The sequence below is a fragment of the Cygnus atratus genome, chromosome 10 (genome assembly GCF_013377495.2).
Source record: "Cygnus atratus isolate AKBS03 ecotype Queensland, Australia chromosome 10, CAtr_DNAZoo_HiC_assembly, whole genome shotgun sequence".
NCBI lineage: Eukaryota > Metazoa > Chordata > Aves > Anseriformes > Anatidae > Cygnus > Cygnus atratus.
In genome coordinates this window covers 4,014,705-4,038,119 of record NC_066371.1, presented here as the reverse complement: position 1 = coordinate 4,038,119, position 23,415 = coordinate 4,014,705, and the positions used below count along the sequence as shown (strand labels likewise).

The 23,415-nt window shown below is 40.1% G+C and overlaps 1 protein-coding gene across 2 annotated transcripts in view; it reads right to left on the bottom strand.

Moving 5' to 3' along the window:
* Positions 1-1,823: 1,823 nt before the first annotated feature.
* The window catches only part of PDZRN3 (PDZ domain containing ring finger 3), a 131,969-nt gene continuing 110,377 nt past the window's right edge, over positions 1,824-23,415 (bottom strand). The window contains exons 4-10 of one of the 2 annotated variants that reach the window (XM_035546945.1): positions 16,988-17,238; positions 14,489-14,576; positions 8,054-8,152; positions 7,196-7,258; positions 6,388-6,489; positions 5,186-5,302; positions 1,824-4,257 (exon numbers count right to left, since the gene is read on the bottom strand). In XM_035546945.1, the coding sequence (XP_035402838.1) occupies positions 2,707-4,257; positions 5,186-5,302; positions 6,388-6,489; positions 7,196-7,258; positions 8,054-8,152; positions 14,489-14,576; positions 16,988-17,238 (2,271 nt within the window). In that variant the 3' untranslated portion in view covers positions 1,824-2,706. The remainder of the gene's footprint in view (positions 4,258-5,185; positions 5,303-6,387; positions 6,490-7,195; positions 7,259-8,053; positions 8,153-14,488; positions 14,577-16,987; positions 17,239-23,415) is intronic. The other variant, XM_050712780.1, reaches the window with a different exon arrangement.

Genomic DNA, 23,415 nt, shown 5'->3' with positions numbered 1-23,415 from the left:
TTTCAGCACGGCATTAAGTACTTCCATAAGGCAGTGAAAAAGGGTGTGCGATAAGGTAACTAATGGAGCTAGAAAAAGTTTTGCATAGCTTTTGGCCAGATTTGCAGGATAACCGATGGATTCTGTGAAATTATGTTAATTAACAAATCATAATACTACAGCAGACAGGTGATTTTCAGGTGACCAAAAGAACAAATGCTCAGAGAGGAAAAACTCAAAAGGTATCAGAATAATTCTTGGCCAATAATTTTATTTCAGCATCTTAGAAGAATGCAAATTTTATACTGTTGATGCTTTGGTATAATTTCTGCACATCACATGTGAATTCCCAGGTACGCTTCTGCTGTTACACACATGCACGTAATGCTCAGCATTTATCTGACTGATGCCTTAAAAACCCGTCACCCATGAAGTTTTTCCAGAGGAGCCTATTTGTATGAGGAACAACTTGATAATTTTTCCTCATTAGAGCATTTCAAATCCTACTCTAACATTTCCAGGTAGAATAAAGACACCTTAAATGCCTTTTCATGCCTGTTTAAGGACTGTGATTCCACACTAATTATAGCTCTGCCCGTCCATGTGGATTTCTGAGCTTTAGAAGAGGCAATATCCTGCTATGGTGTGCTCCTTGCAATTGGGATGAACAGAACAAAAAATCAGAGTAAAGCAGATGTGAGACAGAGATAGGAAGCACCTTATGTTGAAGGCAGCGTGTTGTGAAAATCATACATTATGCTTTTCCTTCTGTGCAACTTGTGATGGTAACCAGCTTCTAGTATGTCAAGTGAATTCCTGGCTCTAGCAAAGTCAATAGAAAATCTTCCACACACTACAGCTAGACCGGTACGTTATCCCAAAGGTAAATATCATTTGAAGGTAAATGTACAGAGGATTACTGATATGAGTGTCAGATTTCAAGGGGCAGTGATGATTTACATTGGCTTACGACGTATTTTCCAGTATGTAAAATAGCTCACTGTAGAATAGGGTAGACATATATTCAATGCTAATTCGATGCTAATCCACAAAGAGAATGGGGGAAAAAACCACAGGTCTGTTGCTTGCTACGTGATAACTGATAAAATAGGCACTGAGAAGCTGTTAATTTCTCCCCTTCCAGTTTTTAACCTCTGTCATTCAGGTTATATTTTTTTTTACTCTGTATAGTTATGGTGGAAGAGTTCAGAACAGAGATTTAGAAGGGTTTGGGTGAGAGTTTTTTGTGGCAGCAAGCAAAAAGGAAGAGGGGGATGAAGAATCTGGGAGCTATTCATAATGAGTCTAGTTTACCATTTATCCAGAAAAATTCCAATTTATATTTGAATTCTTAATTAGAAATAGAAAAACAGAAAAAGTGAGATACCTTTCTGACATTTACTCTTTGTCCTTTTCCCTATCTCTTTTGTTTTAATTTATGTATTTGTTTGAACTCATATATTTAATTTATATAATTATTTGTCTGTATTTAATGCAAACCCATGCTTATGTACGTAGCTCAGTTTTACAAATTATGGAACAAAACAGGAGAGTAGAAGTCCTGTTTTTTTCTCACTTGCAGGTCATCTTAAATGCCTCATGAGTTTATTATCTGCATTGCTTGATTCTACTTTTCATGTTCCTCTTACTTCTCTCTTGCTTCTTCCCTCCATGTCTCCTTCCCTCAAGAACACCTCCATCCAAAATCCCCCGAGGGTCAGGATGCAATTTGCCTGCTAGGCGTGACTCAGGTAGGCAGTCCTGGCAGCACAGGAGCTACGCTCCAGGAAAGAATACTCAGCATGGCGAAACCAGAAGGGAGTCAAAAGAATTTAAAATTGTTTGAAATATAAAACAATAATTTATTTTACTTCATTTTACTTGTTAACGTTTGTAGCTAATGATGATTTCATGAAACTGCTTTTATAATTCAATACATTCAAATCTATAAAGCAAACAGTTACTACCATGGGCTTTTCAAATTCCACAAACTGTCTTATATAAACAAATTAGCTGTACATGCACATTTTTCAATAGGTTGCAACATTTGCAAACATGCTTTAAAATCCTTTAAAGCTGCAGTATACTGTACTTTGCTTCAGGCTTTTCAGATGAAACCTATATACTTTCTTTAGAAACTTTAAAAGGAAAAATGTTTAAATGTTGATCATAACTCTAAAGACTGCTGTTTGATAAATGTTAAATATTACAAGAGACTGACTCCGTTAGGAATTCAATAATTCTGAGTTTAAACCTTGAGCTAAATATTGATAAACAGCACTTGGTGTAGAAGTGAACAACAGCAAAATAGTATCACAAAATATGGTTTCACAAAAAATACATATGTGCAGTTGCTCTTGTGGGGTTTTTGCGTTTTTTTAGGCAAAGAAAAGCATGGGTACCTTTTATATGAATATAGTTTAAGCAAATTACCTGTGTAAGTATGGTTAATACATTTCTGATAGTTAAATGCTTTATGTAAAAGGTAACAAGTAAAAAAGTACAATCAGTATTCCAAAAAGCACTGCTAGTATTGCCTTTGAAGGAGATGGGCAAACTTTCTCTCCACTTCACGGTGGAGATCCTGGCACCCACAGTTGTAGAGTTCAGTATTTGAACTATAAACTCGATGACCGTATCTTATATACAAAAATCTTGCCACATTGAACGAGGCATTGATTTCTACCCCAATGGTAGCGTTTTATGTACATAACTTAGCAATGGCGATTATACAGTAGTCACTGACAGGAAGGAATTGTACACTCGTGTGCCGTCTGGTGACTTTGTTCCGTGGGTAAGGAGTTCCTGGATTGTCATCCAGTTGTCAAATATTTTTTTATTTCTTTTCTTCATCATTTTTTTGTGGCTCAGTTCAATGATATTCATCTCTTTCTTTTCTTCTGCACCTTGCTGTTCCTTTAAACAATCTAGCCTGCTCTGCATCATGAACTCACGCCTCCTCCTCTGCTCCTTCGCCTTCACTAAATGCTGCTTCCGCTCTTCCTTACTCCAGTACCGGCCCATCTTCATTTCACTTATGGCATCGTCATCGGTAGTCATTCCGCTGCGCTCTTCCTTGATCTTGATGGCACGTTCTCTCAGCAGCCTGTCCCTGACTGGCCTCTTTGTGATGTACCGCGTCCCATCGCTTCGCACTTTGACTTTCCACTCCATCCTCGGTTCGCTCTGGCTCGTGTTAAAGTCTTTACACATACTCACCAGGCTCATTTGGCTCTGTGCGTACTCCACCGCTGATTTCTGTTGGATCAGCTGCATGTAGCTCTGGTAGTGCTGCGCGTGGGCAGGAATATGAGCATGCTTATATGGGGAGTGATGGTACGGGGAGATGTAGGAGCCAGAAGGTTTTTGACCATGCGTAGGGCTTTTGCTTCCATCGCTGGCTTTTCTCTCCTTGCTTTCCAGCTGCTTGCCAAGGTCGGGATCTTTAGCAGAGGAATGGCATTTACCAGTGCTGGATTCATGGCTTTCTGAGCCAGCCAATAAATTCTTTTGGGAGACGTTGTACGCCACTGCCCCCTCGTTACCTTGACAGTTGACGCCTTCCGCAGTTCTGCGCAGTGAATTGTCAGGAGAAATCTCCAGCGTGAGTGGTGTGCTTCGGCAGCTTTCCCCTGTGTTGTACGCACTCGAGCTATCCTTGTCAGACTTCTCAGGGAGCTCTGTAATGTCTGAGAGCTCGTGCCTGCGAACATCGATGCTGGTGTTATAGTTGCGGAACCCACTGTTGTGCAGCATCCAGGGCTCCCGGTACTGATCTTTCAGCTGCTGCATTTTATGAGCTCTCACAATATTCAGGCACTCCAGCTCGATATTGCGCAGCTCCTCATTCAGCATCTCCAGCTCTTTGTCAACGCTTTCTTGGTCGCTTTTGCTCATATCCAGAGTGCTGTTATGATAGTACAGGCTGTAAGGGCTGGCAGACTTCACCTGGCACTTCAGCTCCAGCAGTTCCCGGAATCGCTCACATTCGTCTACGGGGATGCCAAGGAAGTCGACGTCTGTGCAGTCGGCTGAGATGAACGACTCGTTGCTGAACTGCATATCGCCACTTCCGAGGGTGTCATGACTGTAAGTCAGCTTCTTCTGGCTCCCTAAAGTGTTGGAGGAAGTGGTGTGATCATCGGCATTGTTTTCCTGCTCAGAGCTCTCATCGTTCCGAGTGCTGTCGTCTGTGCGCCCCACGCCACTGTCCTTCTCGTGCTGGTTAGATAAAATGGTGGCTGTGTCTGTGGTACCGCCATCTTCCTCATGCTTCTTCTAGCAGTAAAGATCAAAAGACAAATTATCTCAAGGACATAAAATATCTCAGGGTGTTTATTAAAGAGTTTTCTTTATCTGTCACCTGTTAGACCTTGCACATCTTTGGCTTTTACTTGTATGGAAAACAAGCTCCATTTTAGTAAGAACATATAGAAATGGTGCCTGAAAACACAGCATGCTGTGGATGGCCTTTTCAGAAGAATTTGAGGTCTGTTTTTCAGTTATTTAGCAACAACACTAGAATTCAAATGTTCAAAATGGTACTGTTCCCATTTAGGTGCACAAAAGTATTCAGTTCTACTGTGGTGCCCAGGTGAGAATCTCTCTCCAAAAAATGTGGCTCCCACAGCAGATGTAGATTTAGGAAACTCTAGACAAAAATTGAAAAACTACTGATGAACTTGTATGATTGCATAGATCATGGCAGAGCGACAGGGAATCTGGGTCCAAATCTGTGGCCTTGCATAAACTTTGCTATGCAAAAACTTTTTCTTTGCCTTTCTCCTCATATATATAGACCTAATTTCAGTCATTTGCCTGAGTTCTCCATTTGGATTTTATGGGTTTCGGAGGCAGGCTGTTTTCAGTATGTGCATATCAAATGGGATATTTTAGAAGTCAGCTCTCTGCCTGCTTTCTCTATCATATACCTAGCTTCTTCTGTCACTGACCACAGCCAGAATGGTGGATTTCTAAGAACTGTGATCATATCGTCTTGATGGACAAAATAAAAAAGGTAACATTTTAAAACAATTGGATCCCCAAGAAGGTGTTTGTGGATAGTTAAGTAATATCTTGACTTTTGCAGTAAGTCTTTTTGCCTTGATCGTCATTTGGGACACTAAGTATATTCAGTCAAGCTCAATATTGGAATATTGAGTGCGAGGTGCAGTTGTGACACCATTGCACAACAGAACAGCAGTACCTGCTGGAGCATGCTGGCAGTAAATTGCATTGCCTGGTGGTGCTGCTCCTCTAACATGTCCATGTGCAAGTCATCCAGAAAATCATTTCTGTCATCATCCATCCATCCTTCATCCAGCTATGTGAAAAGGGAGGGAAAAACAAACCAAATGTTATCAAAAGAATGAAGACTGATATAACTTATGTTCCTTTTTGTGGAAGGTGATTGGAAAAACTTAGGAGATTCCTTCCTGTGACAGCGCTGCTGCGTCCTGCGAGGAAGCACACATCCCCTTGTACGAAGTGTGGGCATTGACTGCCCTACCGCCCCCCACAGCCACCTTGACTTCCAACAGCATGGTTTTATCTTCAGCAGCCCTTTGTATGAAACAAAACCAGCCCTTTCATCCCTGGAGATATTTCTAAGCATTGGGGCTGTTTTGGTTTGCACATGATTAGGATGTATAAAATACTCCAGGGCCCAAAGCTTTGAATGCACCACTTGTGAGGCAGCATAAAGGGCCAGAGTGGAAAATGCTTGCTGTGGGTCTGCAAGACTTTTTTCTTCCAACCTCAGCCATCTCCAAGGGAAAGATCAGAAACATCGAGGCTAACAAGACAGTCATGAGCACGATCCGGTGTCTCTGGGTGCACTGGCGAGGGCTGCTCTCAGCACACGGAGCAAGAGACAGATCAAACAACAGTGCTTGGGGCTCTTTATTCAGCATCTTTGTTGTGCTAATCCCAGTTTGATAAAGGGATCCGATTCAACATTTTATTACAGTTGAGGATGCTTCTTGACAGTCTTTAACTACATTAAGAGACGGTGTTATAAAGGGCTAAATAATAGGTGTTTTAATGAATGAATAATCAATAGCTATAGGATTTAGAGTTCAGTATATTCTTCATAGCTATGGCTTGAGACCATCCATAATATTGTACGCCGATGTTTGTAATAGCATTGCAGCAAACATAAATCACTGAACCTCTGATAAATTGGATTTTAATACAAAACATATATAGAAGTATTGTGACTGCTGAATTCCATTATTTTAGACCATATATATGTTTAGTCAAACTGTATAATAGGGTTTTAGGTAGACCTGGTAGATTTAGGTAGGTTAAAATTCTTCAAAATATGGGAACCACTTCCTGTAAAAGAGCAAGTCTTTAATTAAGACTCAAGAGGTTTTATTTATTTACTTATTGCTGTTGCTACAGTACCTGAATTTCTGGTCTTGCAACAAGCAAGGAGATATTCTTGCTCTCTTCACTGGTGAGAAGTGCCACAGCTTCTTCTCGGTTCTGTACCTCTATGCCATTGATCTTTAAAGAAAAGAGCAGCAGAGTGAAATCATTTCACATGGATAGAGAGGGAGCAGAGTCAGCTCTGGGTGGAAAGGAAGATCCTCGAGTGGGGCAGGTGGGCTGTGAACCCCCTTCCCAAAAACTACGTGGGATGTGGACCTCTGCTTGTGTTAGTCTCTGTGCAGAAGACAGACTGCTTCTGACAAAAGCCCCGTGGTGTAGGGCTGCACTGGGAAGGCTCCTCGTCCTGGCATACAGGAGTGGGGCTCAGCCTGCTGAACAAGTATCAGCAGCCCCGTTAATTGGGCTGCCCAGAGAGATTCTGCAAAGGCGAGCAATTGCTTGGGCCGGAATGGAGTTTTTCTGTGGTAGATGGAAGGCTACCACAAGAGCAGGGCTAATGTAGGGCTTTACCTGGCCAGGAATATCAAAATCTGACTGATCTATAGCAAAGGAAAGGGAAATGTCTTCAAAAGGTTAAAAGGAATTGTATTAATTTTGAAAGGAACTGTAGGAGCAACCTGCTCTGGTGGGAGGTGTCCCTGCCCATGGCAGGGGGGTTAGAACCAGATGGTCTTTAAGGTCCCTTCCAACCCAAACCACTCCATGAATACCAATTTGAAAGGAATGATTTGTTAAAATACACTAAAACAAAGTCATGGAATTGAAATGGTTGCAGCAGGTTGTAGTGCGTTAGCAGGCTTTTGATCATTTACACACATACTTGGATAATGCGATCCCCTTCTCGGAGCCGACCGTCTTTTGCAGCAATACTGTTGGGATCAATCTACAAAATAAGACAATTGTAAACATTTTGGTGGTTTTAGAGCTCAGTCTTTTACTTCCCATTGTAAACCCAGTATTAGTAATATGACCGATGTGATAAGCCAGTGTGTCTGTCATTGCTGCTACGTTGTTGTGTCTCATTAGTGATTACAGGACTTTTCCTTGCTTATGCAAGACAAAATGAAATGCAGGTTAAAATGGTTAAATCAAAATCAAAACATTTCTTCTTGAGCCTTCTGAATGTTGTGTGCTTGAACATTTTTTCCACTGTATTTCTTAAGAAGCAGGGACAATTTTTAATTTTCTTTGGTTCTAGCACTATAAACTGGTGCAGAGCTTCCTAATGCCATTGGAAGATATGTTGTAATTAAGGAAAAATCATGCCAATATGCATTACATCACCCTTAAACCTATCACACTATGTCACTCTTAGAGAAGAATGGTGAGAAGAGAAATAAATGGGAAACACTATAGGAAAATACTTGCTATTTCAGGGGTCAAACTTATCTTTTGATGTGCTCTGCACTGAAATCTAGGAAAAAAAAAAAACGTTCACCCTGCTTCCTCTGTCTTTGCTCTCTCCAACTTCTCATTGAAGTCAGTAGGAGTTTGACTTCAATGGATGCAGGCTTTCACTCAGTTTGGAGGAAAGGAAAAATAATTAGTTTTCTTCCAAGTACCACATTCTGGCTGTTTTTTTGACTATGGTACAAACAGAAGCAGGGATTTGTCTTAAATGCCCAGCACTTCAGTTTAGAAGACAAATTTTGTCTTATGGAAATCAGCTCAGTCTTACCTCGCTGACATAAATACCAATGTCATCCTCATCGTCCGTTCGGTAACATACAGTAAGGCCAAGCTTGTCCTGGCTGTTCACTCTATGCAAATCTACTTCCTAAGGTTAAAAAAAATAAAAAAGAAAAAGACATTGTCAGTGAGACACTGGTGACTGATGGAAGCAATTTTTCAAATACAATGAAAATATTTTGTTTAAGTGATATAGTACATCTCTTTTCATTTTACTGTGTAGACCAGGTTAACTTACTGAGCAAAACGTGATTATATGCAGATAATCAATGCTTGGGGCTTTTTTGACCCTTCAATCAATACAAAGTCATTTTGAAAATAGACCTCTTATTGATCTTAAAGAAGAAAAATTACCTATATTTCATGTAGTGGTAAGACTTCAAATGCTAAAATACTTATAAAGTATGATTTCAATATTTGCCACAGCTGATACATATTTTATTATAAGCAGGGAAATTTTCTTGCTTTTCAGAGAGAAATATAATACTGGATTACCTTAACTTGTGTAATTTTCATGAAATGCTGTAATAAGTTTCTCTGAGGTGTGACTGAAGATCGATATTGTCAGCAAAGGATTCAGCATTGTAAGAGAAATACAGTAAGTGCTTCAGTATCTTGCAAGGGTCTGGTTCGAGCAGGTCATGTTTTATCATTCCACTGCTCTTTTGTGGTCATGTTAGCCCTGGAGACATTTAAGCCATCTTAAAAATACATGGTTTTCCTCTACACTTTTGTTTGCCACAAAGACTTCAGCTGGGTTACTTTTTTTTCCTGTTTCCTGCTGCTCTGTGATACTGGTTGGTATAAAGGGGATGTAAAAACCCTGGAGATGCCCCACCAAGCTGTGGGATGCTCCCGGCTGGCGTGCAGTCCGCGTACCCATCCACACAAGCAGCTCTCAGCTCTGCTCTTCCCTTCTGAGGGACATCCCGGCACCCTAAGGACCCTCGGGAGCCCAACACACTTAACCAGCTTATTGCATCGGTCCTGAGGATGCTTCCTTGGGGAAGAAGGATGGTTTGTCATAGGTAGAGGAGTTGTAGCAAGAGTAGTAGTGTTTTTTACTCCCCTTAAGGAGCGCCTGGCAGTGAGCGAAGCTTTGAAAAGGGCCCACGTTGTGCCTCACACCTGTCAGAATGCATTGCTGGGAAGGGACGGAGTGGGACCAGGCAGGTGGGGCAGAGGGACACGTGTTGAGAAAGGGGGCACAGCCCCTGAGCGAGCCTGGGGCCATCCCTGCTGGGGACAGACCCTGCTGCACTGCGAGGCACCGAGCGCTTGTGCTTGGGCCTCTGCTGCAGTGGAGAAGTCCCGATAACACGATTCATTATTTCTGAACGTCTCTTCTGTTTTGACCCACGCTGTGCCATTTGTACGGGGCGAGACAATAAAACAAGCTGATATGAATAATTTATTGGCATGTCTAGATGACAGCTGCCAAGATCAGCAATCTCATGTTATTTACTTGTCAACATGTGTAATTTCTTTTTTTTCAAGAAACGTAGCTGTAAATGTCAGTGACATTTCAGATGGTATTTAAATGGTTTCAATCAATAGTATCCATGGTGAACTGCTGCTCTTTTTCTCCCTCTTTTGTTACTTACTGCTTGAACACAATGCTTTAATAGTGAGTTTTTTTTTTTTTTTTTCCAGATTTCTAAAGCTTTTGGGGCTTTCTAGAGAGGAGGTTTAAAAACTCTTCAGTAGAAAAGATGAAACAAAGTGGATTGACAAAGCGATTCTGATCTCAGTTGTTGTGGTTAATCCTTGGGAGTACCACTGCAATCAATGCGTTTATTCCAGATGTAATCATGGTGTGAATTAGGGACGAGTTGGGAGTGTGGTGAGTTGGGCCTAATTCAGGCATAGAAAGAATCCTGCATTTCCTGCATGCTTTAACAAGAAGATTTTGGGTCTTAAGGAAGGTTTTTATATAGATTAATCATTTGAAAGCATGATGGCGAAATAATGGCAAGAAACTAATGCTGTAGCTCATTATGATGTTTGTCAGACTGGTGGTGACAGTGTTTAAAAAAAAAGGTTTGGTGGCTTTGGTCGTTGTTGAAACAGATCCTGTTTAAACACAAACACTTGGAGAGGAGGGAGCAGACTATTAATTCATACCTACCTGCAGAATGTTTTGAAAAACAATTTGTGTTTTTTCCAACAGTGCACAAGTATGAAGAGTGTTATAATAATTAAAAAATAAGTATGGGTTTACATTTAAAATGCATTATCCAAGACATCATCTGTAATACACTGGAAGGTAATGAACTATGTGGTAAATTAAATAGCATATGTTTTAAAAGGAAAAGAGATACATATGCTTTAAGAACATGCTCAAATGAAGCACCAAAAAACTAAAGCAAACAAAAAATTCTTAGAGCAGGTGTTTAGAACCTGAATTTTTATGAGTAATTCGTTGACATACTTACCCTTGGGTACAGTCCTTGGGTAGGACCAGAATAACTTGGTTTGATACTACCCTAATATGATAATTTTGTGTACTTGAAGGTAGGAACAGCTGCTTTCTACAGGTCTTTGCGTCAATACCGTTTTAATATAATCATAAAGGTTTGAAATATTTGAGAGATAAAAGTGAGCAATTCCAGTTGGAGTTGAAGAATCAGCTCCAGAGTCTTCAAAGCAAAGGTTATTTCCCATGTTCAGAGTGGAATTTGTATAATGCACAGATACATGAAAGGGAAAACTAGAACAGACAATTGGCATCTGCAAGTACAGCTACCGTGGTAGCTTGTGTAATTGCACCAGGAATTAATTAAGCTCTAGGAATTAATGTGGGCCTAAAGACCTTTGAAGGCGTAAGTTCAAGTTCTTACGGTGGCACCAGACTTGCCATTTGTCACTCCTCACTCTTCGGTGTTGCACTCCAGGACAGCCCAAGGGCCTGATCCTGTGAGCCCACAGCCTTATGTGCTCCTGCTGCAGGCAAAGGCACCACGTGCACAGCAGCGGCCGGGCTGCGTCCAAAGCCCCTGCTCAGCACCTGCTCTGTCAGGTTAGTCCGCTGTGCCATCCATCCGGCATGAGGTAAAGGAGTATTAGTGCTCCGCTGGGGCTCCAAAACTATCGTAATGAGCTCTGTATAGGATCCTGACCGCCTTATTAAATGCATCAGCCACCTACCTCGCAGGAGGGACACACTGAAGTTTGTCAACACCCGGTCTCGACCTGCAGAAATTAGTTAGCAGACAACGGTGGCATGCACAAAGTGTGGCAGTGTCAGGGGCTGTGCTAATGCGACTGATGTGAAAACTTCATATATGATATAGCTTCTACACACACAAATACTTAAAATCTTCTGCTTCTTTAGATCGGGTAAAAGTGTCATTTTGAGAGATGTCCAAGAGAAATATTTGTATGCTATTCCAAAAACGAGTGTGTGCAGGAGAATTGTTTGATTCTCAGCTGCATATTAAATGCAGGGCCAAGAGGGCTCAAAGAGTTAGCAGCTGAAATCCATATGGCATTTGTAGTGAGGCAAGAAGAAATGAGTGTGCACTGTGACATTATACCTGCAACTGCTCACGATAATAGATTAGGAGTAAGTGGTAATAGTAAATTAACCTCTATAAACTCAAAAGATCCTTCATTTGCAACAGATTATTAAATTATCGTACTGATGATTTAAAATTATGGCCTGCCTGTAAATTCATAAAAATCAAAGTCCTTTCTCTAACAAGGCAAAAATGAGCAGTAGAAAAGTGGAATGAGTGGACAATGATGGGTAAAAAAAAAAAAGAGTTCAAACATTCAGCAAGCATTGTTCAAAGCTTGCACAGTAAGTACTTTGCCCTTTTGTCTCTCTCTGTAAAAAGCTTTTTAATTTTTTTATTTTCCTCCTGTGCTGACTTCTGAGATACCTGGCCCACAGGGCCTACTTTTCTGTTACTCCATCAATAGGTTTCACTGAGGAAAGAATGACAGAGAAATAAATATTCCACTATTTCCTTTTATACTGTGTGGGGGCTTCTTTTGGTAACTGGCGCTTTTACAGCAGAAGGAAAAATCTTGTCTTGAATTGAATCAGTTCTCTACTCAGAAAGGAAATGGGACCGATAGGCTGCTTGGGTATCAGGGGGGTGAAGGCAGGAAGTACGATGTGAGAGGATGAGTCCTCTTTTTGATTTAGAATGTTCTTTGTAATGTCAGAAAATGAGCACACTGAGAAAGCCCTCACTTAGGCCACATGCTTGTTTGAATAAAAATATTAGCGCATAATGCTGCTGGGGAAGCCTGGAGTGATATTATTCTTCCTTTATGAACCCAAAATGACTTCTGGCTGGGCCTCTGTGAAAAACAAATGTACTTTTAATTTACAATAGAATCCAGGAATGGAATAGAATTCAGGATTTAGTCCTTCTTTCCTTGTGGCATATAAACTTGAAAAAAAAAAGAAAGTATTTATTTTTTGGAGTAAGTAGGGAATATATGGCAGTTACCTCTGAGTCCTCGGTTTTAAGATAAATGTTGAGAGAAAACTGAGAACACAATTTGGTGCCTTGGCAATACTACCAGCATAAATTCCTTCCTACAGACTATTTACATTAGCAGCTTGTTGTGAACTCGGGTGTTTCGCTGTTTTTTGTCTTGTTTACTCGGTACAAATCACCAACCAGTCAGTTGTAGATCATGTAAGCTTAGATGAGGAGTTTCTGATTTAAATTCAAAGCACATTTTATGGACACAGAAACCCAGAAGGCTGCCTTGATGGCTTTCTTACTTCAGGCATTCCTGCTGCAGTCAATGAAACAGTGCCTTTGTGGTCTTTTAAAGCATATCTATCAAAAGGCAAACAAAAAAGCAACTAGCCAGTTGAGTCCCTGTTAGCACTTTGACCTTACCATTGATCATAGTCGCTACAATTTGAACAAGAATCTTTAGTGGTTTTTAAGAAATACTATTAGGCTACAGAGACTTTTCTAATGTTCATCTCCCCGTGTTACTGAGCTGATCACCTTTTGCCATCAAGTACTATATCAATGTCAAAATTATTAATGTTGTGGTTTAGGCCATATTAACGTCTGGCTACTGAAGTGCATGTGTTTAAACTGTTTTCAGCTCAACTGGTTGACCTTCTAATGGAGGCAATACAATTTATCCACAATACTAAATTTCCTAAAAGATAGATTTTGAAAAGACACTGCCAGAAAATACTCATTTGTTCTACATTCTCCCTTAAGACTGAAATCTATATTGTATTTGTTTTTATTTAAGGAAAAAAAAACCCACTTGTTTGTAAAGGAAAGCCTTGAACAGGGTTTGTTTTACTGGCACGTTGATTTTGTCCTGACTTCTATTTGGGTTTGTATACAGAGATGAATTACTACCAGATCTGCAGAATTTGAAGGCAGCTTGCAAACTGTTTGTGAGGACTGAGGCCTTGAACCTGCAAACGTTTTTACAGAAGGGAACAACTTCATGCTCATAGAATGACCGAACCTTGCTCCCATTGAAGCTGTTGATAAATGTATTGCTGATTTAAACAGGACTACAGATAGGTCAGCATCACGCACTCTGACAGCGTCCTTAGCAGGACCAGGATCTAAGAAATCAGTAGTGCAAGCAGGAGTAAACTGTTCACTTACTGATAATCATGAATGTATTATCTGGATCAGACGTTGCTGGCAGTATACAGAAGTAACGAGATACTTTACTGCTATTTATTATAAACAAATAAAAGCATCTCGGTTGGTGCTGCTAAAGTTGCAGCACTAGTTGCAGAAATAAAGCCAACAATTTGTGTTGTACTCTGAACAGCTGGGGACAGGTTATTAAAATTAAGAATGAGAAAACTGAAAATGAACTTCTGATGGGATATGGAAGTACTAAAAACACAAGTGATTTTTAAAAATTTGGTAGGAAAATGGACTTGCATGCTTTCATGTCTCGTTCTTTCATTATCTATAGTTTTATATGTATCCTTATGTAACTTTTGTAATGAAAAAGGGAGGAACAGGTTAGTATAGTGTCAGATCTATTCTGGTCTTGTCTTGTAAACTTAAAATACTTTCCAATAGTATGATCAAGAACATGTTTGTCAGCTAGGGAATATTTAAGGGAAACTCACAGATTTTTACCGTGAGTGTGTGGAATAGGTCCTGCCATTCAGCAAACTTGCAAAGTCTTTGAGATTTTTGGAAAGTCTAAATCTGCATAGTTATACAGAATTTAACTGATGGAATTAATGAATTCATTATTTCAGTTTGTTAGCTGAAGATCTCAGCACTCCATAGCACACAGTTAAATACATTGCTAAAGGTATCAGTACGGTTTGCAGTCTGCAAAGTAACTGAGGAGTAATGTTACTACAAATAACTGCTTTAAAATGTCTCTTCACTTATATAAAGATATAAAGACCATTTACTTTCAGTAAATGAAATGGTTACTAAACATGAAGTACCTCCAGTTCTAACTCATCTCGGTCCATTTCTTGATGAATTCCTCCCATGTAGTCATTTGGATCATAGTACTCATGCACTGATGGATGGCTGGAAAAAAAAAAGAACTGTTTTAGGATAGCACTCAGTACTTAAGCTAGGATAATAATCCCTTCCAAGCTTATAGCAAGTCGTCATGAAACAGACTAACAACTAAACCAAGAAGTTGCACGTGGTTAATTATATATACAACTTTTATACCAATAAACGCATTAGAGAAAACTGTGTATTATAAGAAGTATCTGAAACATTTGACACCTGATGATGAATGAGAAACTTGTAAGGAGTCTTAACAGTTGCTTAGTGATTTTTCTCCAAATATAGAACTGACTTGGGGAAAAAATATAGAGAGAATGGTGGCAAAACAGGATAAATGGGTATGAGGTGACACAGCCAGGTGGGCAGATATTTGCCAGGGTGCAGCTGGATTATTTGTGAGCTCAGGTTATTTATAGAGGTGCACATATAATCATCCTTGCCTGCCTGCTTGGTATTTTTTCTTTGCCTCAAAGACACAAAATTATATCAAATCAAGTATTATAAAAATAATTTGCCACCCAACTATTTGGATTTAAATCAACAGCATTTGTTGATTGACTTGAATGCAACAGGCTGTGCATAACGATTTAAATAGTACTTAAATATGCACCACTCTTTTCATGCTGCCATTCACTATTGGCGTGATGCTTTGTACAACTTGAGCTCTCCGACAGCTTCACTATCTACACTTTGCAAGTTTAAGCTGTGTAATTCTTTTGTGATCACTCTTTTATATGCTGCAATTTTGTATCTCCCTTTAATTCTCTGTTAACTAGATACATGTTTCTGTGTAAGTGTGAGGCTATTTAAGTAACAGCATCTGCTAAGTGGTTAAGTTACCCAAGTTGTTCTATGCAGGCTACATTTATTTAAATGGAATTTGGAAAAAATTACAGGAAATGTTAAGAAAGCTTTAGGCACATTCCATAAACCTGCAATACTTTTTGTTTGCTTGCACATGCTAGGTAAGAGCATGGTTTAAAAGCTGTCTGACTGCCCTGGGATGTAGGGATGGCAGTGAGGCAGGCTGCGTGGTTAGGACCAACACCTAGAGCTCAAAGTGAGGCCAGCATTTAGAACCTGTGTCTAATGATCATGGGGCAATATGAAGCTACTTTATAGGACTGAGCTGGTATTATGCATGCATGTTGCAACCTAAATAATTTCTCATGAATTAATCTTTGCCATGTTCCTAAGGTGCTTGGTTTCACAGCTGGAAAGTCACAGGTAGCTGACGAGGTACTGAAAACCCCTCCTGCAAATATGTCCGGGGGTCTGCAGAGTAGGTGCTCCAAGAATAAGTGTCCAAGAATAAGTGCCCTAAGCTGCACTGCCTGTTCTCTGCAAACAAGGTCAAGTCTAGCCTTTTGTCACGCATTTCCACTAATACATGCAGCTGTACTTGAATTTTCAATGGGCTGGGAATAGGTGGCGATGCAGTAATGCGACTGAACCACCTTTCAAGTAATCAGCGCTGGGAGTCATGAAAGGAATACACGCTGCACACAGAGGCTCAGTTCCCGGCTGAACGTGCGGATGTTAACATGCCATAAAAGTCACCCAGGAGCAGCACAGGGTCGGTGCCTGTTTGTAGTCAGATCCTATTTCCTAGGAGCACTGACAGCGATGTCCGGAGGGGCGTGTTGGGGTGTGTTTGTGTGCTGCTGCTCACAGCTCAGGCTCCCGGTGGGGCTCCTGTTCAGAGCCAGGACGTGCACGGCTCACAGTCTGCCACACACAACAACTGAGATGTTGAGAATCTTTTCAATTACTTTTGACTTTGTGGAGGTATGTGGCAAGACAACAGGCAATTTGCATGGATTCCTTGGGGAGCTGTTTTCCTCTGGAACAGCATGTGAGGGCGTGGTGTGTGTGCACCAGGAGATAATTGTCATTTTTATTTGTATGTACAAAAGCATCAAGCTACCATTAACAATAATTAAAATTTGATTCTAAAACATCCATGACAGCACTGGTAAGTAATTTTAGTCCTAGAAAATAATTTATTTGAGTAACATCGCTGCAGGGTTATAATAAAGTAATTAATACACTGGAACAGAATGTAGCGACTCTTAGCATTACACAATTTATGGCAGCCATAAAAAATAAAGTTAAAACATAAGCAACCCAAAGAGGCAGTGAGAGGAATTACAAGAAGCAATAACTTTATCCATCAAACGCCAACAAAAAATGAGCTTTATGAGGCCGTGTTGTGACTCAGTGGCACTACTCATGTGAGTAATGGCTGGCTAATGTGTGGAAAAAGTGAAAATGTTTTGAGTTATGGCTCAATGGTGTAACAATCCTGGCTACTTCTGGGAGTACACAATCACCAGCAAGTAAAGGTGAGTTTGTGCACTACTTCTAACATGCCACGTTAAGGAATGCAAGGATTTTCAAGTGCTTCATGAACCGTTACTTACTCTTCAGGTAGGAGGTACGGGTCCAGCACAGAGACGGGTGGTGTAGGTGAGCCCATCTTGCTTAGAGCCATGATGTGTTCAAAAGTGATATCCGTCTGCGTGCCCACATCTACCAGCTGGGACTCGTGAGCAGTGAAGATCTTGGTGCGTGGGGATCTCCTCAGGACCTGCACCACAATGGGCTCCTTGGCGGTTTTGAACGCTTCCACTGCCTGCTCATGTGTTGCCTTAGATAAATCCTTCCCATTGACCTATGGGAGAGAAGAAAGCAAAACATGGAGAGAAACAGTCAGCAAGTGGAGGATAGCTTTGTCAGTTCTGTTAGTTTAAAAGGCTCAGCTTTGTCTAAACTTACATTCAGCAAGTACTAGGAACTATTTATGCAATGTTATGCATCTCTCTTTTTCCCTTGTCGCAGGAATGACTTAACAAATCCTGTGCTCTGCTTTTTGTTTTAATTGGTAGATTTTACTGGGCACACTCTTTGAGCTAAAGTACAGACCGACAACCCATTTGTTTCTTGCAGATTAGAAATCCCTCAGCCCTTGCTCAAACAAAACAAGCTATTGATTCTCCTGAATTTTTTTTTTTTTAAATACTATTATTATTTTTTTAAAACCATTTAACCTCGTTACAGAACTGTTGGGGCAAGAATCACAATTACAGAGTCAGGTATCAGTGTATGCAGTGTATGATAAACACCTTTTCAGATGAAACGTGATAGCTGTACCCAGCCACTACAATAAAACCTGCATTGTAGGGTGGGCTTGGACATCATACTGCGAGAGGCAATACAAAAAATAAGAAAGAACCGATCATGGACGCTTTTTCAAAATTAATTTTTTTCTCTGTAGCTTGGCCATTTCCCATCCGCAGGTCTTACCACCATTACCTGGTTGAGTGAACGCTTACACAAAGCAGAAGACCTTTACTAAACACAACTGAGAGACCCAGCCCAGAAGTACCAATGCTAGGCATGCCAGACTCTGGAAGACGGGGATCTGAGACGAGAATTTGAACACAGACCACTCGTATTTCAAAGGGGTAGTGAAGGTCCTGTTCATTGCACCAAAACCCAGGTCACGGTCACACCTGCAAATCCTTGGCAAGCAGAGAGATCTCTCCTGATCCAGACCTAGATTCCTGATCCAGACAGAGGTCCTGAGCACTATGCCACACCAGCTTCTAGAATATGACTTAAAACTCTAAACCAAATATCCTGCTGCTGGTATCTTTGCTTGTATCAGAGAGCACTTAGTTCACACTGTGCTCTGCCACGTTTAGTCCCATTACAGTAAGTGGGACCGCTCACAGAGTACCATTACTCAGTGCACTAACTGAATTTAGCCCGCGCTTAATGTATTGCTTGCAGCAAGAAGCTGGGCAATAATAAAGAGGGTTAACTTGAGTGCAGAATCGATTGAAAAGGCTAAATTCCTTCTGAATTACCTTGTGCACGTAACACTTATTATGCTGTCATCTTTGGTTTATCTTAGAGGGGTGATGACACCAGTTTTCTTGTTGAGCCAGCTGAGAAGGGGAGGTGTTAGCATTGCATTTGCATCACACAAACAGTTGTATTGACCGCAATCGCTCACAGTAACGCACAGCATGTGAAGTTTGGCCTGGTCAAATTAAACATCATTAACTTGCCCAATTGAGCAGATTACTTTAAAACAATTTGTACAGCTGTAAAATTAAGTTCAGCGTAATGTTTTCTCTTGAAAAAGGAAATGCTGATTATGGTTCCAGTTTTATTATTTGCCACAAATTAAATGTAGCACATTTTACTGTGTGCATCCTAATTATTTGGTACAACTAAATACAACAAGCAATCAAAGGAAAAGAATCTAAATTGCAGCGAGCATAATGCTTTCCAGAAATGTGCTAAGAATAACTCTTGAGCAAGAAACTTTTCATGTGAGCTGCTTTCTATGTCTGTATGTTAAATGCTGGGAGCTGCTTTCTATGTCTTTATGTTAAATGCTGGTAAACTCATGCAACGGATAGCTTCCAGGTTATCCTCTGGTGTTGTAACTGACTTGGATTATGTGCCTTTTAGTACAGGCCCGTTAAGAATCCTTAGGGCACTTCATTGCAGCAGATCCAAGGACTGGTACCCCTTTGTGCTTTCATATGTGGTTGTTATTTAAATAGTCAGACTTCAAAATCAGATCGATATAATGTAGGGAAGAGGCGGTAGTTGGACTGTATCATGAATTGTTACTATAGGAGTCCTTTCCAAGTATTTCTCTGATATATGGCAGCATCCTCATCATGCTGGCAAGCAATTCTCTGGCCAGGAGCCATGCACACAACGAATGGTTTCTGGTCAGTCTGAGGATCCCTTATAAAAGAGACTGATTTCTTAACTCAGACTGGGTAGAATCCTCTAAACTCTGCAGGTTTCTGTTTTCATCTGCAGTCGTAGCCAGGGTGGTGGACTGCTGACCTAACAGGCGTATCGAGAACTGCACTAACAAAGTCAGAGGTAGTGGCTGCACGGAGCTATCGCTCCTAGCCGTTTGGGTTCTGAATGGAGAGTGATGGAAGAGGAAGCAGTGATGGAGAAGTATGTTTTAAAGCAATTTGTAATAGGGAAATTACACTGTTTATGCACAGGCCCTTAAAAACCTGGATAACGGAAACTAGTAATTCTCAAGTCTGCTTATGTGTACATGGCCATTTTGCTTTTTGGTCCAGAAAAGGCAGCAGGTGTTGGCATGCGATTTCTAGTAGCACAACAATATTGACAAATATCTCAATGGCCTGATTTTGATGTCTGTGTGGAATTAGCCCTCATGGTTACTTTTGAGTTCTTCTGAAACTTCAGCAAATAGATCATACTGATAAAGGTGTTTTGCTGCTATCCGGAAGATTTGTCGCAATTGACAAATAATTATTCCTGGTGCTTAAAAGCCACTGAATATATGAATATATCTGTACAGTTTCACTTTGTTAAAAAAGTGGTTCTGTAATCATAAACGTTATTCCTAATGTTGCTGAATTATACTCAGCAAAATTCTTCCTTATAAATAGTTACATCTGAAATAACACAGAAGGAAAAAATCCATGCATATGAATGCTTCAGAAGACTGCCAAAAACCTACAAATATGCATAATTTCTTAAGAACCTTACATGCCATGTGACAGAGACAATGGGATCTTTCATGGCAAAAAAAAGATGGATAAATTAACTTGTCTGAAATGTTGAAATGCTTAGCTTTTGGGCCTTCTTTGCATTGGAATTAAATTGAACATGGAGAAAGCTGCAGTTAAACTCAAGTGTAAGGAATGGACCTTGATGAAATTTGTGGTGGAGCCAGACAGTAGGCTCAACAACTGCGTGAGACACAGAGATAGTTAATGAGAATTAAGGCTATACACTGAAGAAGGAAGGGATGATAGACTTTTTAAAACAGAAATTATGTGATGATTATGCACTAGAACATTTATAGTGTATGCTGTACTTCGTACTGTTCTGTACAAGAGTAGGCTGCAGAGGGCATGCTAGCTAAAATCTGCATTGTAAAGGCAGCAAGAAATCTATAGATACACATGGCGTAATCTTGTCTGGAAGGTCAGCGTCTCCTAGAAGTTTTCTTTCAACACTTGGAATGACAATAAAATAGTCATTGAGTTTGATTTGATGGTCACTAAAGTCACTGGGAGCTTTGCCGTTGCAATGCGTTAAGCGCTGACTGAAGCAAAGTACTACAGCAAAACAAAGGAAAATGTTACAAAGCCAAGTAAGCCACCAGCATTCGACAGGCATGGCCAAAGTCTGACAGTGTAAAGGAAAATGCTGTCAAGGTCCATTACAGTATACATGATGTATATTTGTAATCAAGAAAGGAGATCTGATAAACAAGATGCAACAAAGGAGACCTGACACAAAAACAAATGTCCCACCAGCCAAACAAATGGAAATGACGTTGCAAACTCTCATTTCAGTCATGGGGCTCTTATCGATTTCTATTTCCAAGAAGTAAATTGTGATAAAAAATAAACACTAATTCATAAAAGGAAAAAAAAAAAGATGTTAATATGCTATATCTGGCCCAAACCAGAAGCAGCTGATGATCTTAACTGTAAGGTTGAACCCTAAACATCAGAACAGCACATGACAGGAGATGTGAAAGCAACAAGTATAATGCAACTGTACTTCAAGATCAAACTTCTAAGAGCCATGAAAAAGGCTAGAAATTTTTGAATGCTACCTTGGAGGAGATAAATGCGTAACAATGTGCAGTAGGACTTTGCTGGCTGTAGTCTTGGTAAGACCCAAGGGGATTCCTGAGTGTTTTCAAATCTCTGTTGCTTGGGTAACTAATAGTTTGTCAGCTACAAGATTTATGAACGCACATCATCCAATGTTGGATGCAAACATAGCATTCTCGTGGAGTATGGGACACTAGACAGAGTATAGATGGCCACTAGTGCTGTTTTGTCGGGGGGGTAAAGCAGGCTAGTTGCTACTTGGTTGATGGCAGACATAAACTGGGGGCTTCCTAGGTATATCAAAATGCGCCACTTGTTTATATAGACAACCAGTTCTTATTTTATTTTTCTAATATAATGCTTATGAAAAAAAAATAAACAGCTTTTATTCTTTTTCTTTTCCTGTGATAGAATTTACACCACTGGGTTATTTACACAAGAAAAATGTTTAAGGTGACATGTTCTTGAAAATGATTCCCTGTTTCCCCCCTTGCAGCCACAAGGACACCATGGCCACGAGTGGCTGGGAGCTGTGAAGACCTGAAGAGACAATGCGAGAGCTCCAGGACAGGGCCATGCTGGAAGGAGATCTGCAGAAGAGAATGAAGCTGGACACTCAACGAAAGCAGGTAAGGAGCCTTGCACTCAAGCTTGTACAAATACCAGTTACAATAGTATAGATGAAGTAGCTCTGGATGTTAGCAAATAGTAGTTAGCTGAAAGGTGAGAAAGCCAGAAAATCCCTTACTATAAGAGTTTACTGGCATACTTATAATTATTTTGTACCTCTTTTTTGCTTAAATAATGTGTAAAGTTTGCTGGGTTTTGGAGTTATACTACAGAAACTAGAAAGGTTTCTCTAAAAGAAAAGTATTTTTCCATCCATCAAGTTAGACTGATTTTTATGGGTTTAATGTCATGAATGGCAAACATTTGTATGCATTGTACAGCTTGTTGGTTCTCTGCTTCACGAATGTCACAGAGGAAAACTTTTTTGCTTAAGAATGAGTAAGCAGCTTTTCTTTGTAGAAATTCATGCAAATCCTTGGGAAGTGCACTATAAAAATGCTAGTTCTGTTAGACTACAGACGTCTGTGTTCCATTTAAAACGCTCTTTATGGTCTGATTCACTTCTTTAGCAAGTTCTTAAGAAGTCTGCATATTAAGAAAAAGCAGCAGAACTTTAAAGATTTTATAGAAACTAGAGCAGCAAAAAGCCTATTTTCTAAACCTCCTTTTCCTCAGGAATTGGAAAAGGAAGGTTCAAAATATAGGTTAATTCTTCTTGCGGCTCCATCTAATCCCTCTTTTATTTCCCTCATATGGACAGTCTCTCTTTTTCAAAAAAAAAAAAAAAAGAATTATATTGTTTTGTAATAGACTGTTTCCATGTGTGTGCATTTCCCTTCTGCCTTGTGAGCCATCCATGACAAAATAGTTAAGACCAAAGAAAAATTCTTTACTTAAGAGTACAGAATACATTTGTTCTCTAAACTGTTAACTTCCAAATGGAAAATCTTGGGAAAAAGACCACTGAAATAAAGGAATTTTTCTTCTGTTAGTAATTAGCACATTTACAAATTAACACTACAGCACCAGTACTGCACACTGCATACTGAACTGTGCCCACTTCTGGTTGGATTCTCAGGCTCTGCTCCTATGTATCACAACTCAAAATAAAACCACAGGGTAATTTTATCAGTTGCTTCAATGAAAACAGTTTAAGACCAATGCTGAGGTGTGTGAAACTCTTGGACTTTCTCTACATACAAAATTTACTTGGAGCCCTTTTTTTACATATGCATTTATCTTGTTAAATGATCTTATATGAGGGCAGAAATACTTTAACGTCTTTTGTCACCATTAAAAATGCAATCTTTTGCCTATCTGCTCATGGAGTAATAGCCCTGGTCAGTATAAAACATGGAGACAAGTTTACAGGCCCTTCCTTTTTAATGCCTCTTTCTGCTGTCTCAGTCGCACGACCCAGAGGGAGCCAATCAATTATATTTATGAGCGAGGTACAAATGACAGCCGTAAATACTCATGACTAGCTAATGAGCAGAATTCAGTGACCGCAATTACCCATTTTCTCTCATTCTCTAGATTTGCCCATGGTTGTGGCAAACATGGGCAAGTGTTCAAAGAACTATGCTTGTACAGTGATGTTACTTGGAAATGCTGCTTCCCTCCTCAAACGTGCTTTC